At 41.4% G+C, this 15,558-nt stretch overlaps 1 protein-coding gene across 1 annotated transcript in view; it reads right to left on the bottom strand.

Annotated features, from left to right (window-relative positions):
- CDKL2 (cyclin dependent kinase like 2) overlaps positions 1–6,318 on the bottom strand; it is a 56,730-nt gene extending 50,412 nt beyond the window's left edge. The window contains 2 exon segments of the mRNA XM_017876589.1: positions 1,284–1,480; positions 5,804–6,318. Of these exon segments, the coding sequence (XP_017732078.1) occupies positions 1,284–1,451 (168 nt within the window). The 5' untranslated portion in view covers positions 1,452–1,480; positions 5,804–6,318.
- Between the last annotated feature and the right edge of the window lie 9,240 nt (positions 6,319–15,558).

The following is a 15,558-nucleotide window of genomic DNA, read 5'->3' as shown; positions in this document are numbered from 1 at the left end:
TCTCAAAAAAACAAAACGAAACAGCCGGGTATGGTGGCTCATGCCTGTAATCCCAGCACTTTGGGAGGCTGAGGCGGGTGGATCATGAGGTCAGGAGTTCAAGACCATCCTAGTCAACATGGTGAAACCCTGTCTCTACTAAAATACAAAAAAAAAAAAAGAAGAAGAAGAAGAAGCTAGGCATGGTGATGCACACTTGTAGTCCCAGCTACTCGGGAGGTTGAGGCAGGGGAATCACCTGAACCTGGGAGGCGGAGGTTGTAATGAACTGAGATAGCGCCATTGCACTCCAGCCTGGTAACAGAGTGAGACTCCGTCTCAAAAAAAATAAAAACATCGAAACAAAATATTACTATAATAAAAAGAGTTATTGCATAATGACAAAAGATTTAACTCAACAGCAAGATAAAATAATTCTAAATATAACACACTAATAATACTGTTTCTGTTTATAAAAATAAACATTAACTGAACTACAATGAAAAGCAGAAAAATCAATAATCACAAAGGAAGATTTTAACATATTCTCAGTGTTGAATAAAACAAGCATATAAATAAGAATTCGGAAGATTTGAACAACACAATTTAACATGAACTAATGAACATATATGAAATACTTTTCAAGAACAAGAGGTTTTTTTAGTTGACTATATTCTGAACCAAAAAGCAAATATCAAGAAATTTCAAATAAATAAATTCTTATATGGTGTATACTCAGATCATAGGGCAGTTGTGTCACAAATAAATAACCAGGAAATAACCTAGAAAATGTCCATGTTTGGAAATTCAGAAATATACTTTTAAATAACTCAGGGATTAACAAAAATATAATGGAAATGAGAAACTATTGTTAACAATCAAAATTTCCAGGATACATATCAAGCTGTTCCTACAGAAAAATGTATATCCTTAAATGCATATTTGAGGGGACAAAAGGCTGGAAATTAGAGAAGCATCTATCTCAACAAATTAGGAAAAGAAGCTGCAAAATAAACCCATACAAATAAGTAGAAGAAATGAAATAATAAAGAACAAAAATTAATGATATTCCTACTAACAAGTCATCAAATCTGGGGGTGGTCTTTGGGACTGCTAACACAGACCATAGACAGATGATTGATAAATACACAGAAAGATACAGACAGAAGGAATAAGCACTTTTAAAATCAGGTTTACATTCACCAGATAAATGAATTTGCATATCTAATCATTGTATTTCTTCTTATTGCCAAAAAAGGAACTTATACTCATATTTTTTCAATTCAATATATGCATTTACTCACCTTTAGTAACTTGATTTCTCGCATTGCAATCTTTTTAACCATTTTGTCATCGTCACTTTCTAAGAACTTCTTTATGGCCACAATTCTTCCAGTATCTTTATTCCTACACTTCATCACCATTCCATAACTCCCTTCTCCAACCAGTCCCAGGTTTTCATATTTTTCCATTTTAATTTAAAGTCAGTAGACACTTTTTGCTGTGAAAACCAAAACATAGAATTAACAACATTGAGTATGTTAATTTCCTCCACCTTCCCAGCAAATTAATTCTTCCCTGCTTGTCTTCCATATTACATGGCTGTCCCGTATTAATTCACAATTTCCTAGTGTTTCCAGATGTAAGCTATGTTTTCAAAATGGTCACACACATTAATCTATGTTTTCAAAATGGTCACACACATTTCATAATAGACAAGGCAAATGGAATTGAAGCCATTAACTTTAAATTACTAAATGTCATGTTAATGAAATTCCATACATTTTTAATTAGAATAAAGCAATACTTGAGCTATCATACATAACAATTACAACTCACTTTAAAAAGCACAATTCCAGCCAGGGCAACATAGCAAGATTCTATCTCTACAAAAAACATTTTTAAATTAGGTGGGTGTGGTGGTATATGCCTGTGGTCCCAGCTACTTGGGAGGCTGAGGCAGGAGAATTGCTTGAGCCCAGGAGGTTGAGGCTGCAGCAAGATGTGATGGCACTGCACACCAGCCTGAGCAATGGAGCGAGAATCTGTCTCAAAAACAAAACAAATAAACAAAATGCACAGGCCAGGTGCGGTGGCTCACGCCTGTAATCCCAGCACTTTAGAAAGCCGAGGCAGGCAGATCACCTGAGGTCAGGAGTTCGAGACCAGCCTGGCCAACATGGTGAAACCCTGTCTCTACTAAAATACAAAAATTAGCCAGGCATGGTACTGCACGCCTATAATCCCAGCTACTTGGGAGGCTGAGGTAGGAGAATCCCTTGAAGCCAGGAGGCAGAGGTTGCAGTGAGGCAATATCACACTACTGCACTCCAGCCTGGGAGACAGAGTGAGACTCTGTCTCAAAAAAAAAACAGCACAATTCCTTTTCACTCAAAGATGCATAACTGAATTTAGTGGGGGTTTTGTTTGTTTGTTTTTGAGACAGAGTCCTGCTCTGTTGCCCAGGCTGGAGTGCAGTGGTGCAATTTAGGTTCACTGCAACCTCCACCTCCTGGGTTCAAGTAATTCTCCTGCCTCAGCCTCTGAGTAGCTGGGATTACAGGCGTGAGCCACTACACCCAGTTAAATTTTGTATTTTCAGAGAGACCGGGTTTTGCCATGTTGCCCAGACTGGTCTCGAACTCCTGACCTCAAGCGATCCACCCACCTTGGCCTCCCAAAGTGCTGGGATTACAGGCGTGAGCCACAGAGCCCAGCCTGAATTTGGTTTTAATGAAGATCAACTTTTTTGTTACACTGGATTTAGATCCATGTTGGAAATACTTACGCACCTTCCACTTAATTGGAAAAAAAACTTGATCACATAACAAATTAACGCAGAGCATCTTTCATAAAATATTTTTCTTTTCTTTTCTTTCTTTTTTTTTTTTTTGAAACAGAGTCTCGTGCACTGGCGTGATCTCGGTTTACTGCAACCTCTGCCTGCCAGGTTCAAGCGATTCCCTGCTTCTGCCTCCCCAGTAGCTGGGATTACAGGCGTCCGCTACCACACTCAGCTAATTTTTTGTACTTTTAGTAGAGACGGGATTTCGCCATGTTGCTGTTACTACATTGAACTTAGAAAATAAGAGTAATGACATCGGTATATAAGCAGATTTTAAAATTAAATTAAATTAAAATATTAGTAGTATGAAATACCATCCCAGCTACTCAGTAGGCTGAGCTAGGAGAATCACTTGAACCTGGGAGGCAGAGATTGCAGTGAGTCAGGATCACACCACTGCACTCCAGCATGGGTGACAAGAGTGAAACGCCAGCTGAAAAAAAAAAGAAATATCCGATTAATTTAAGGTAATGTAGACACAGCCAGAATTTCTACAGAAATCTGAACCACATTATAAAGCCAGAAAAACATACCAGCTAATATTATTTAATACAAATATTACTAAATGGAACAGGTAATTTTTTTTTTTTAGATGTCGTCTTGCTCTGTTGCCCAGGCTGGAGTGCAGTGGCACGATCTCCACTCACTGCAACCTCCGCCCCCCGGGTTCACGTCATTCTCCTGCCTCAGCCTCCCGAGTAGCTCGGACCACAGGCACCCGCCACCACGCCTGGCTAATTTTTTGTATTTTTTTAGTAGAGACGGGGTTTCACCGTGTTAGCCAGGATGGTCTCGATCTCCTGACCTCGTGATCCGCCCACCTTGGCTTCCCAAAGTGCTGGGATTACAGGTGCGAGCCACCGTGCCTGGCCTTGAAATGTTTTACTCATATTATATGACATTTTCTGAATAAAGGCAATTCTAAGAGAATCTTTCTTGTTTTACTAATGATTGATGAAGGTCCAGCAATCATTAGACAAAATGTTGGTACAGAAAAAAATTATTTCAATCCAAATACAGATAGATTTTAACTTATAAGGTTTCATTGCCATGGTATATATAAGCTATTAAACTATAACTCCAATAAGAATAAAAAATGCTGCTCTGAATCCCAATGTGGTTCCAAAAGTTTCAGGAGAAAAAAACAGTCTTTTAATAATTATATATCGAATGACATTCACAGTTGATTTTTTTTCACCTGACAATATAAAAATGTTCATTTATTAAACTTTGGAAAGAGAAAAAATTCTTGCCTAATGTATTAGTTGTATACTTACGGCAATCTAAAATTAATTTACTCAGATTGTGAACTGTTTTTCCTGTTTCTCTGTTGGAAGAGGTATGTAAAGACAAAACAAATATTCTCTTTGTTCTAGCAAACTATGCTAATCCGATGTATACAATACGTTTTCCACACTTGACATATAATAGTTTGAGATTTTATAATATACATATTTTTAATGTAGATATAAGTGGAGAACCAGAAGATTGATCTTGAGGGGTAGGAAATGAAAACAATACCAAAGAACATCAACTTAAATTATTTTAATACCGGTTTTCAGAGTAGATTCTACTACAGACTTTTTACAGAGCAGTGTCCCAGACACGAACTTTCCAGGCATTTGACAATTTTCCGCCCATCTCACTTCCATTAACTTTTTTTTTTTTTTTTTTTTTTTTTTTTTGAGACAGAGTCTCGCTCTGTCGCCCAGGCTGGACTGCAGTGGCACAGTCTTGGCTCACTGCTACCTCTGCCCCTCCAGGTTTAAGCATTTCTCTGTCTCAGCCTCCGGAGTAGCTGGGATTACAGGCGCGTGCCACCACGCCCGGCTAATTTTTTTTGTATTTTTAGTAGAGACGGGGTTTCACCATCTTGGCCAGGCTGGTCTTGAACTCCTGACCTCGTGATCCACCCGCCTCGGCCTCCCAAAGTGCTGGGATTACAGGCGTGAGCCACCGCGCCGGCCTTCCATCAACTATTTTTTAATAAAATATTTGTATTTGAAAAAAATTCTCCATATAATTCTATCCCTTCTTAATTTTTGTTCTCTTCCATTAAGAGAGTATGTTTTATTAAGGACTAGGCGTTAGGTTTATCATATCAATGACAAAAATAGCTTGAATCTATAACCTGGATCACTTTAAAACATTTTGTAAACAGTGTCCTAAATATTTGAAGCACAAAGTGAACAAAAAAACGACTTTAAGCATGCCTGAGGTGTCTGCCTGAGGTGACTTTAAGCATGCCTGAGGTGACTGAAGCATATCACAAGCTAACATTAATGCAAGTTGACTGCTTCAAGTTTATTCTGCCAACCAATTGCACATCTGGACACACCACATTGAACACACCTACTTTTTCAAGTGGCACTGTCCATAAATACTTTAAAAGTATCACAGCCTACAAAGCCTCTTGTTTCCTGAAACGGTTACTCGTAAACTATAACTTCTCATGCCTTCTACTCTTGAATGGAAAGGTAATACAAACGAAAAAGAAACCTGGCCAATGGCAAAGAAACCTGGATGGTTCTAATACCAACAATTTAGATAAAATATTTGGAGAATGCTAATTTTTTATTTTGTTTAAGACAGATTGAAGGGCGGGAGCGAAGTCTTATGCCTGTAATCCCAGCACTCTGGGAGGCCGAGGTGAGAGGATCACCTGAGGTCGGGAGTTCGACACCAGCCTAACCAATATGGAGAAACCCTGTCTACTAAAAATACAAAATTAGCCAGGCGTGGTGGTGATGCCTGTAATCCCAGCTACTTGGGAGGCTGAGGCAGGAGAATCGCTTGAATCCGGAAGGCAGAGGTTGCGGTGAGCCGCGACCACGCCATTGCACTCCAACCTGGGCAGCAAGAGCGAAACTCCGTCTCAAAAAAAAAAAGAAAGAAAGAAAGAAAAAGAAAAGACAGATTGAAATCTTTTATAGATCAAAGAACGAGATAATAGAAGCTTTAAAAAGTACTTATACTTACCGTTTCTTCAATCCGTTCGCATAAAAGACCCAAAGGTTTTCAACTTGTAAACAAATTTGAGGTGAAATGCATATCGCTCGCAGGTCCAAAAGATGCTGCCTAGCAAACTAGCAATTCCAGTGCTGTTGTGATTTCTTCTGCGGACGCAGTCACGAGTAAAGGGCGAAGCAGGCAGGAAGGCAGGTGGGCCTCCGTCTGCTGCAAGCTCACACTTAGGAGGACCACGGGCCGCATGCTGTCGTCGTCAAGGCAACGACCTCACTCTGTCCCCAACCATAGGCACAAAGTCTTGGGAGAGAGATACAGCACAGGTCAGAATGCGTTCACGGTAGGCACCAACGCCTGTGAAGGCCAAGGGCTAGAAAGCAATTAGCTGGGTGAGAGGCAGCACCTCCCAGCTTGTAAGGCGCCCAGTACCTGGAGTCTGGGAACCTGCACCGCTCCAACTATCCCTGGGCCAAGGTGTTGGCCGCGGAGCTGGAAGGGGGCGGTTCCTCACCCGCCCCGAGTGCCCCAGGCCTCCCTTGTTCTGATTGGCCGAGCCGTGTCGTCACGAGCCATGATTGGCTCAGGGCCAACCACCCCGCCCCTTCACCTAGGGCTCGGCCCAGGTTCTGCTCCCTGACACGCAGAGGCCCTGCGTCCCCACACGCCTTGGTTCTCGTCACGAGACACCTTTCTGCCCTCGCCAGGGGGAGAAGGCGATGTGATGCCCACACGAAGGGTAAAGGTGGCGGTTATGTAGGACCGAGAAGACTATGCAAAATGCGATACGGTTTCCCTCACAGCCATGCTGCTGGGCAGGGGAGGGCCCGGGTCCCCTGAGTCGCGAAGGCGCGGCCTGACCGCGATTCCAAGCTTCCTTTCCGTTCTGGGCGGTGGGGCCAGTGTGAGCCAGGTAGGAGATGACGGTGACAGTCTAGGAGGTGATGATTAGTAGGCGAGGCAAGTGGAAGAAGGTAGGTGATGACAGACCTGATGTTAGGAGGGACCTTGGGTAGGCCAGTCTGACCACTGAAAGTGAGGGAAAACACTTTGAGATGGAGGAAGGGGAAGAGAGGGAATGAGTGGAATGGGAAAGCGCTGGGATGGCTGGGGATCTGGAGGACACGCACAACACCCGCGTATGGCAGCCAAATGGGGTGGAGTTAGGGCTTGCGATAAAACTTGCCTTAAATGCAAAAATGCAGCTCAATCCATGACTGAGCAAGACTGGTAGGTCAGAATCATGCACAGGCTTAAATCACACAGGAACAGAGCTTTCCCCATTTTCAGGGGATCTGAGGCAGCGAGGAGGCCATAAGGCCAGTAAAATAACACTTTCAATCATGATAACTAAACATTTCGTGATCATTTTGGTCTCTAAACTACTTTGATTTAGGGAAGAGTGTTTCTGGATAGCAGATAAATGTCTACCATATACCCTAGTCAATATTAAGGCATTAATAATTAATGTTAAGGTATTGATTCCTTCTTGTACATTAAGAAATAGACATTCTTTTTATAGTCTTTTGTGAGTTTGGTTAGTTTGCATTAATCTCCCAGTGGTTAATTACCTTGGCCAAACTGCTTCAAATCTAGTTCCTGAACCTGTAATATTGAGAACTGGACCTGAGGTCTAGTTATGTCTTTGAATAAGATAATAGAAGACCATCTTGAATGAATAAGACCATCTTGAATGGTCAATTCAAGATGTGAGTCTTAATGTAGCAATTAGCTCTATTCTTAGCTGTGACCAAGTTGTGAGAAACCTAGTCCCATTTTGGTACCTCTATAGGCTATAAGAGACTCTGATGAACTTCTTTTGTATGGGGGTAGATCCAATTTTGTTGGGCCTGAGGCTCAAAAACAAGAGCGCAAAACTATTTTACTTTTGCAATTTTATAATCATATGCAACCATATAACATTTTAAGGCCCCTTCATGCAAGAGGCCTAGAAGCTTAAATGATCCATTCATACCTCACAGGGAACCAAAGGATAAAGACTGAAAATACTGGATTTGGCAAACAAGTGATGTTTTAGAAAATAATTTCAGCCAGACGCGGTGGCTCATGCCTGTAATCCCAGCACTTTGGGAGGCCGAGGCGGGCGGATCACCTGAGGTCAGGAGTTCGAGACCAGCCAGGCCAACATGGTGAAACCCCGTCTCTACTAAAAATACAAAAATTAGCTGGGCATGGTTGTGGGCGCCTGTAATCCCAGCTACTTGGGAGGCTGAGGTAGCTTGATTCCCCGAGAGGCGGAGGTTGCAGTGAGCCAAGATTGCACCATTGCACACCAGCCTGGGCGACACAGTGAGACTTTGTCTCAAAAAAATAAAAATAAATAAAAAGAAAACAATTTCAGTAAGAACTGAGTTTAAAAGCCAGTTGTAGAGCACAGAGGATATTAAAGACGTACACATTCTGGCCATCTACAGGATTGTTATAGAGAAGGTATTATGTAGAAACAGGATTGTGTTACTATTTTTTCTTTCTTTCTTTCTTTTTCTGAGGCAGAGTCTTGCTCTGTTGCCCAGGCTGGAGTGCAGCAGCACGATCTCGGCTCACTGCAACCTCCGCTTCCCAGGTTTAAGCCATTCTTCTGTCTCAGCCTCCCAGGTAACTGGGATTACAGGCGCCCACCACTATGCCCAGCTAATTTTTTTCTATTTTTAGTAGAGATGGGGTTTCGCCATGTTGACCCGACTGGTCTTGAATTCCTAACCTCAGTTGATCCACCCGCCTCAGCCTCCCAAAGTGCTGGGATTAGAGGCGTGACCCATCGCACCCGGCCTATTTTTTCTTTTTAAAGCGGTAAATATTTATAGGGAAAAAGAGTGGAGAGAGACCTTAAAGAGGGAAGAAACGCAATAATTAACGAAAAACCAAGGAGAGGTACTGAAGAGTAGGTAATACTGTATGAGAAGGGGTTAGGCTTGAAGAGGTTTAGAGAAAATGGAAAAAACAGAAAAGTGTAGGGCATACACTGTGGGCCCAGGTCATCTCAGTAAAAGAACTTTATTTTTGGATAAAAAGGTAATGGTGAGATAGAGGTTTAAGGATTTGAGAGCAGAAATATGTTAGAATAGTTATGAAGTCATTTTGATATAAAAGGAACACAAAATAGTAAAAATGTGCTCACTTGAGCCTGGACACCATGAATTTACAGTGAACCAACTGACACTGGTGCCCAGAATTGGGCAACCCCAAAGGAAAGAATGGAGAAAATAGATGGTATATAAGCTGCCTCTTTTAGAGAACTGATAATGCAACAAGATTAAACAAAGGAGTTAAGGAATTTCAGAACAAGGATCACTGAGAAAAAGGAATCAAATGTGCTGGAGAAAATACCACTAAAATTGCTTGCCATGGGCTCCTGCTAGATAGGAAGATAAATTTTGACAGTAGTTAGCTAATAAACTGAAAACAAGCCAGGCACAGTGGGCTCACACCTGTAATCCCAGCACTTTGGGAGGCCGAGGCGGGTGGACCACAAGGTCAGGAGTTTGAGACCATTCTGGCTAACATGGGGAAACCCCATCTCTACTAAAAATACAAAAGAATTAGCCGGGCATGGTGGCAGACGCCTGTACGCCTGTAGTCCCAGCTACTTGGGAGGCTGAAACAGGAGAAAGGTGTGAACCTGGGAGGGGGAGCTTGCAGGGAGCCGAGATCGCGCCACTGCACTCCAGCCTGGGCAACAGGGCAAGACTTTGTCTCAAAAATCAATCAATCAATCAATCAATCAATCAATCAACTGAAAACAGAGGCACCGAGGGTCTGGAAGTCATCATAGGCATGAAGAGTAAGTTTAAGAATAAGTTTAAAGGAGCAATATAGGAGGAAAAAGTTATCAGAGAAAGCAGTTTGTGTATTCCAGTTGTTGGAAATGGCACAGGATGATCAGTTCTAAAGGGTGGAGTATTTGGCTGTTTCTTGGGTAGCTGAAGTTGAGTGGAAAATGTCATTGAGTTCAAAGAAACTTGAGATCACAGTATGAAAAGTTCATTAACATGAACTACCCAAATAGGACTATAGTGGAAGAGGCTGAGAAAGACATGATTCACTGAAGAAAGTGAAAATGTTCCAAAAATCTAAACAGTATGGGAGTGCATGAGGTGGATGTCAAGAGAGGACAGCTCGAGAGATGGCAATAGCAATGAAATAAATGTGAAATAGATTAAGGACCATATGACCCAGCAATTCCACTTCCAGGTATTATAAGATAAATAAAAACATGTTCACATAAAAACTTACACACAAATGCTCACAACAGCATTATTAATAGCCAAAAAAAAAAAAAAAGAAATAGAAAAAACCCAAATGTCCGTCAGCTGAGGAATAAAATGTGGTGTATTCAACTTAATGGAATATTACTTAACCATAAAAGGAAGTGCTGATACATGATGGACGAATCTTGAAAACACTATGCCAAGGGAAAGAAGCCAGACACAAAAAGGCACATATTAACAAAGTGTCCAGCCTAGGCAAATCCATAGAAACAGAAAGTACATTAGTGGTTACCAGGGGCTGTGGTTAGATGGGAATGGAAAGTGACTACAGATAGGTATGAGGTTTATTTTGGGGGTGATGAAAATGTTCTGGAATTAGGTAGTGGTGATGGTTATATAACCTTGTGAATATACTAAAAACCACTGAATTGTACACTGAAAAGGGTGAATTTTATGTAATTTGTATCTCAACTTAAAACAATAGACTAGAGGGGATTAGAAATTATAGCCTGCCCAGAAGTATTTTCCAATGAATTTATATATTTTAGTTTAGCGTAGACCCATTCTTCCTCACATTAGCAATCATCTCTTAAATTGCTGTCCACAACAATCATTTTCTATATATCTTGACATCCATAAAACAATGTGCTTGGGCCATTTTCTTGCCCATCCCCACTAGTCCCCCCAAAAAGTCACTCACTTAAGCTCCATGAGATCCTGACTGATGAGGTTTTGGCATCACCTCAATTGAGTCACCTAATGAAAGGGCCGTAAAATCTTTAGACTACAAAAGGCTCTTCATTATCAGTATATTATAGAACATGCAACAATGAATACATTTCCCCATTCTATTAAGAAAATGGACTGACTCATTTTGAAGTTTTAAGTTTTTTTGATGAGAGGACATTTGCTAAACCTAGCAGTTTAATGACTTGATTACTACATTAAAAGATTATGAAAACAACTAGATTTGAAAACCTAAAGTATAAGGTGCCACTTATTTTGCCAAGTTCAACATATACCACACCTTGCTGTATCAGCCACCAGCATCTATACCATAGTGGTTGTGAACATAGGAATCCATTCCTCAAATATTAAAAATAGTATATATTCTTTCCTACTTAGTTAACCATGGTAATAAATAAAATAGTATACCTTCTGGTTGTTTGCACTAGTAACATGACTCTTATTACCCTCCCTTACTTTTCATTTCCTTCTAGCCTCACCCCATTCCTCTGTTCATCCTCCTCATAGCAAAACTACAGAAAAAGTTGGTGTTCATTAGTTCAATTTCTGATAATCCAGTCCTCTCTTGGGCTTCATCCTTATTACTTCGTTGAAATAGTTCTTACCAAAGTCACTATGGCCTACATACTGCCAAAGACATCTGTAGTGGAACTTACTAGCTACTCACAATAAGCTGATTTCTCTTTTGCCTGTTTGCATGGCTTATTTTTTGCAACCTCCATGAAGTTGGGAATGGCTATGTGATTGAATTCAAGCCAATGGAATATGAGATGTGCACATTCCTATTCCTGGCCCATAAAAATCTAGCACTCATGATCCTCCATGCTCTTTTTCCCTTTCAGTTAGCTATAGTAGAGATGATTCCGTAATCTTGGAGCCACCTATTGAAGTTGGTAGAGCCTTCATTCACCTGTTTTTCTAAATAGCTACATGGGAGGAGGGCCAGACCACTGGCCTTTTCACTGCCACTCTAATACTTTTTCCAGGAAGCAGGGAAAAAAACTATTTTATCTAAGCCATTAGACATTTTGGGATCTATTTATTATAGCAGTTAGCCCACTCTAATTCACTTCCTATTTTATTTGAACTTTCAGCAGCATTTGACACAACTGTCTATCCTTTTCTTCTGATAAACTCTTGAAACTTGGCTTCCCATGACACCAACACTTATCATATTTTGTCTCATTGTTTTCTTCGTATGCTCCTCTCCTGTACTATAATCCTAAGTTTTGGAAGTATTTGAGGTCTCATTCGTCAGCCTCATCTCTTCTATACATACTCTTCTTAAGTTATCTCATCTAATCCAAAGGCTGCAAAGATCTATTTGCACCACTCACAGCACAGACTTCTCAGAACTCCAGAATCACACATTTAATTGCCTGACATTTCTTCTTGGATATCCAATTGGCATGTGAAACTTAACATGGCTAAAACAGAACTGTTGATTTCCCCTCCACAATCCACTTCTCCTCTTTCCCTATGTGAGTACCACAGCCGTCCATCCAAGGTGCCCCCAAATCCTATGAGTCAACCTCGAGTCTTCCCTCCCTCACATTCAAAATCCAATCCCTAAGTAACTTTATAGGTTCTACCTCAAAAACATATCTCATTAACTGACCACTAACCACCATCTCCACTGCTACAACCCTTATCCAAGCTACCATCACCTGTCACCTGACAGTTCTTCCTAATTCAGATCACATCAATATTCAGATCCCTACAATCCCGAGTAAAATTCAAAATACAAGACCACCCTCAATTTAGCTCTTCCTACCTCTTAATATCTACCTATTAATATCATCTGCATTATCACTAGAGCCATACTGGCCTTCTTATTGCCCTTTAAAATACCAAACTCCTTCCAAAAACAGGGCCTCTGAATTTTCACTTGGAACGCTTTACCCCTGGATTTACTCAAGGCCGTCTTCTCTTCAAATCTTAGGTATACCTCTTTTCATTACCATCCTGGGTAGAACAGCCCCATCTCCGGTCACTATTCTCCTGTACTAGTTCTACCCCAATTAGCCATGTGGTCTTGAACAAATAGCTAACCCTTTGTGCCTGAGTTAACCCTTCTGTAAATCGTACTACTCTCATAGGATTACCATTAGGATTAAATAGGTTGTATTCTGCTCAGGACAAATCAGAACTGAAATTAACATGCTTGCTGCCTCTCTCCCTCAAAATACAAATTTCCTACAGGTAGGTTGCATCTGCTGTACTGCCAGCCAGCATCTAGGCAAGTTTCTGGCACATATTCAGTGCCAATATTCATTAATGGCTATACAAGTTCTTCTCACATCTTTCACATATACGTGTTACTTTATTATTTGTGCCTGCCTTGAAACACCACTCTAAGTCATTCCAAGTCACCTTCCAATGAAATGTCTCACATCTGCTTTCTATTCCAAAAAGCTCGTCACTGTGTCAGGCAGTTTTTTTGTTTGTTTTTAACTTCTCCAAGCTTTAGTGCACCTCTTAAAAAACTCTTTTAAAGAGGATTATCAGAATAAAAGGTATAATGTATATAAAATGACAGGTCATAAAAAATATTCCCTTTTTCATAGACACAGTATTCAACATGTATTAACTTCTGTTCCAAGTCCTCATTCTGCCTTATTAATTAATGCTGTGCTTTCTCAATATAATTCCTGATTAAGGGATTCTTAATTGTAGGCCAGCTAGTGCTCCAGACTGAGTTTACAATTTTCTAAAATAAAGCCAGGATAAAAATGCATTCCATTCAAAGTTTACATTCCTGGTGTTTAAAACCCCTTTTCTAAAATTTAATGAATCATTCTGAAGTTGATTTTATAGCCCTTTATTTTTGAGACAGGGTTTCACTCTGTTTTCCGGACTGGAATGCAAGTGGTGTGAACATGGCTCACTGCAGCCTTGACCTCCTGGGCTCAAGCGATCCTCCCACATCAGCCCCTTAGTAGCTGAGACTACAGGCATGTGCTAACATGCTTGGTTAATTTATCTTTTGTGGAGACCAGGTCTTGCCATGTTTCCCAGGCTGGTCTTGAATTCCTGTGCTCAAGTGATCTTCCTGCTTCAGCCTCCCAATGTGCTAAGATTACAGGTGTGAGCCGCCACACCCAGCCTGTGTCACCCTTTAAAACAGATCGACACTTTGATAATTCATCATTCAAATCGTCTCATACTATAGTATCCTGAGCCTCCATATCTTTGGCTGTAAACAAGTAGACTTAGCTTGCTTAAATCAGATGCTATTTCTCCCTCAGATACGATAGTCCTAGACTGTAACAGCTTACCAGTTCTGCTTCCATTCTTGTGATTATACCACCTATTTTCAGTACAGCATATTTCATCACTCTGATGCTTTCTTCTTTAATGGCTTCCTAAGGCAATTAGAAAAAAAATCCAAATAAACTCCTGGGAGGCCAGGTGGGTGGGATCACCTGAGGTCAGGAGTTTGAGACCAGCCTGGCCAACATGGTGAAACCCTGTCTCTACTAAAAATACAAAAATTAGCAGGGCGTGGTGGCAGGCACCTGTAATCTCAGCCACTTGGGAGGCTGTGGCAGGAGAATTACTGGAATCTGGGAGGCAAAGGTTGCAGTGAGCCAAGATTGCGCTATTGCACTCTAGCCTAGGGCAACAACAAGACTCCATCTCAAAAAAACAAAACACACAAAAAAACAGCTAACACCAGTGACATTTTAAGTGCTTTACATGTTAACTCCGTGAGTTCTCACAATCACCCATCCCATTTCACAAATGAGGGGACAAGCACAGAAAACCGCTTACCATTGAATGGTGGAGCTGCCATCCAAGCCCAGGCTGTCTCCAAAGTTCTGCTCTTGATCATCATATAGTATATGGAATTTACTGAGTGGATAATATATTGAAGCCAATGTAGTGCCTGGCCTAAATAAAACAACTCAGAGAAATTTTGTGGGGAAAATAGACAAGGGACAGAAGGAACTAGTAGGGTATGGTGACAATAGAAAAACAGGGGCAGTGAGGCCGGGCATGGTGGCTCACGCCTATAATCCCAGCACTTTGGGAGGCCCAGGCGGGTGGATCACGTGAGGTTCGGAGTTCGAGATCAGCCTGGTCAACATGGTGAAACCCCGTCTGTACTAAAAATACCAAATTAGCTGGGCGTGGTGGCAGGCGCCTGTAATCCCAGCCACTCGGGAGGCTGAGGCAGGAGAATCACTTGAACCCGGGAGGCGGAGGTTGTGGTGAGCCGAAATCAAGTCACTGCACTCCAGCCTGGGCAATAAGAGTGAGACTCTGTCTCAACAACAACAAAAAAAAACAGGAGCAGTTAAAGGAATATTAATGTCACAAAAGTGAATGCATTTCAAGGAGGCAGCCAGATCAAACTTTTAGAGGTCAGCTGGGTGTGATGGCTCATGCCCCGCAATCCCAGCACTTCGGGAGGCTGAGCGGGGCGGATCACGAGGTCAGATCGAGACCATCCTGGCTAACACAGTGAAACCCTGTCTCTACTAAAAACACAAAAACTTAGCCTGGCATGGTGGCAGACGCCTGTAGTCCCAGCTACTTGGGAGGTGAGGCAGAATTGCTTGAACCTGGGAGGTGGAGGTTGCAGTGAGTTGAGATCGTGCCACTGCACTCCAGCCTGGGTTGACAGAGCAACACCCCGTCTCAAAAAAAAACAAAAAACAAAAAAAAAACTTTAGAGGTCAAAGACAAAGATCAGTTAATTTCGTAATTAACAGAAGGCTAGTAATGTTTCTGTTAATGCGTATTTCTGAATCTGCACTTACAGTATTTTGCCCAACATTTGATAATGCT

This window comes from Rhinopithecus bieti, unplaced genomic scaffold (assembly GCF_001698545.2).
Source record: "Rhinopithecus bieti isolate Rb0 unplaced genomic scaffold, ASM169854v2 scaffold_8675, whole genome shotgun sequence".
In the NCBI taxonomy this organism is placed as follows: Eukaryota; Metazoa; Chordata; class Mammalia; order Primates; family Cercopithecidae; genus Rhinopithecus; species Rhinopithecus bieti.
This window is presented reverse-complemented; position numbering and strand designations above follow the sequence as displayed.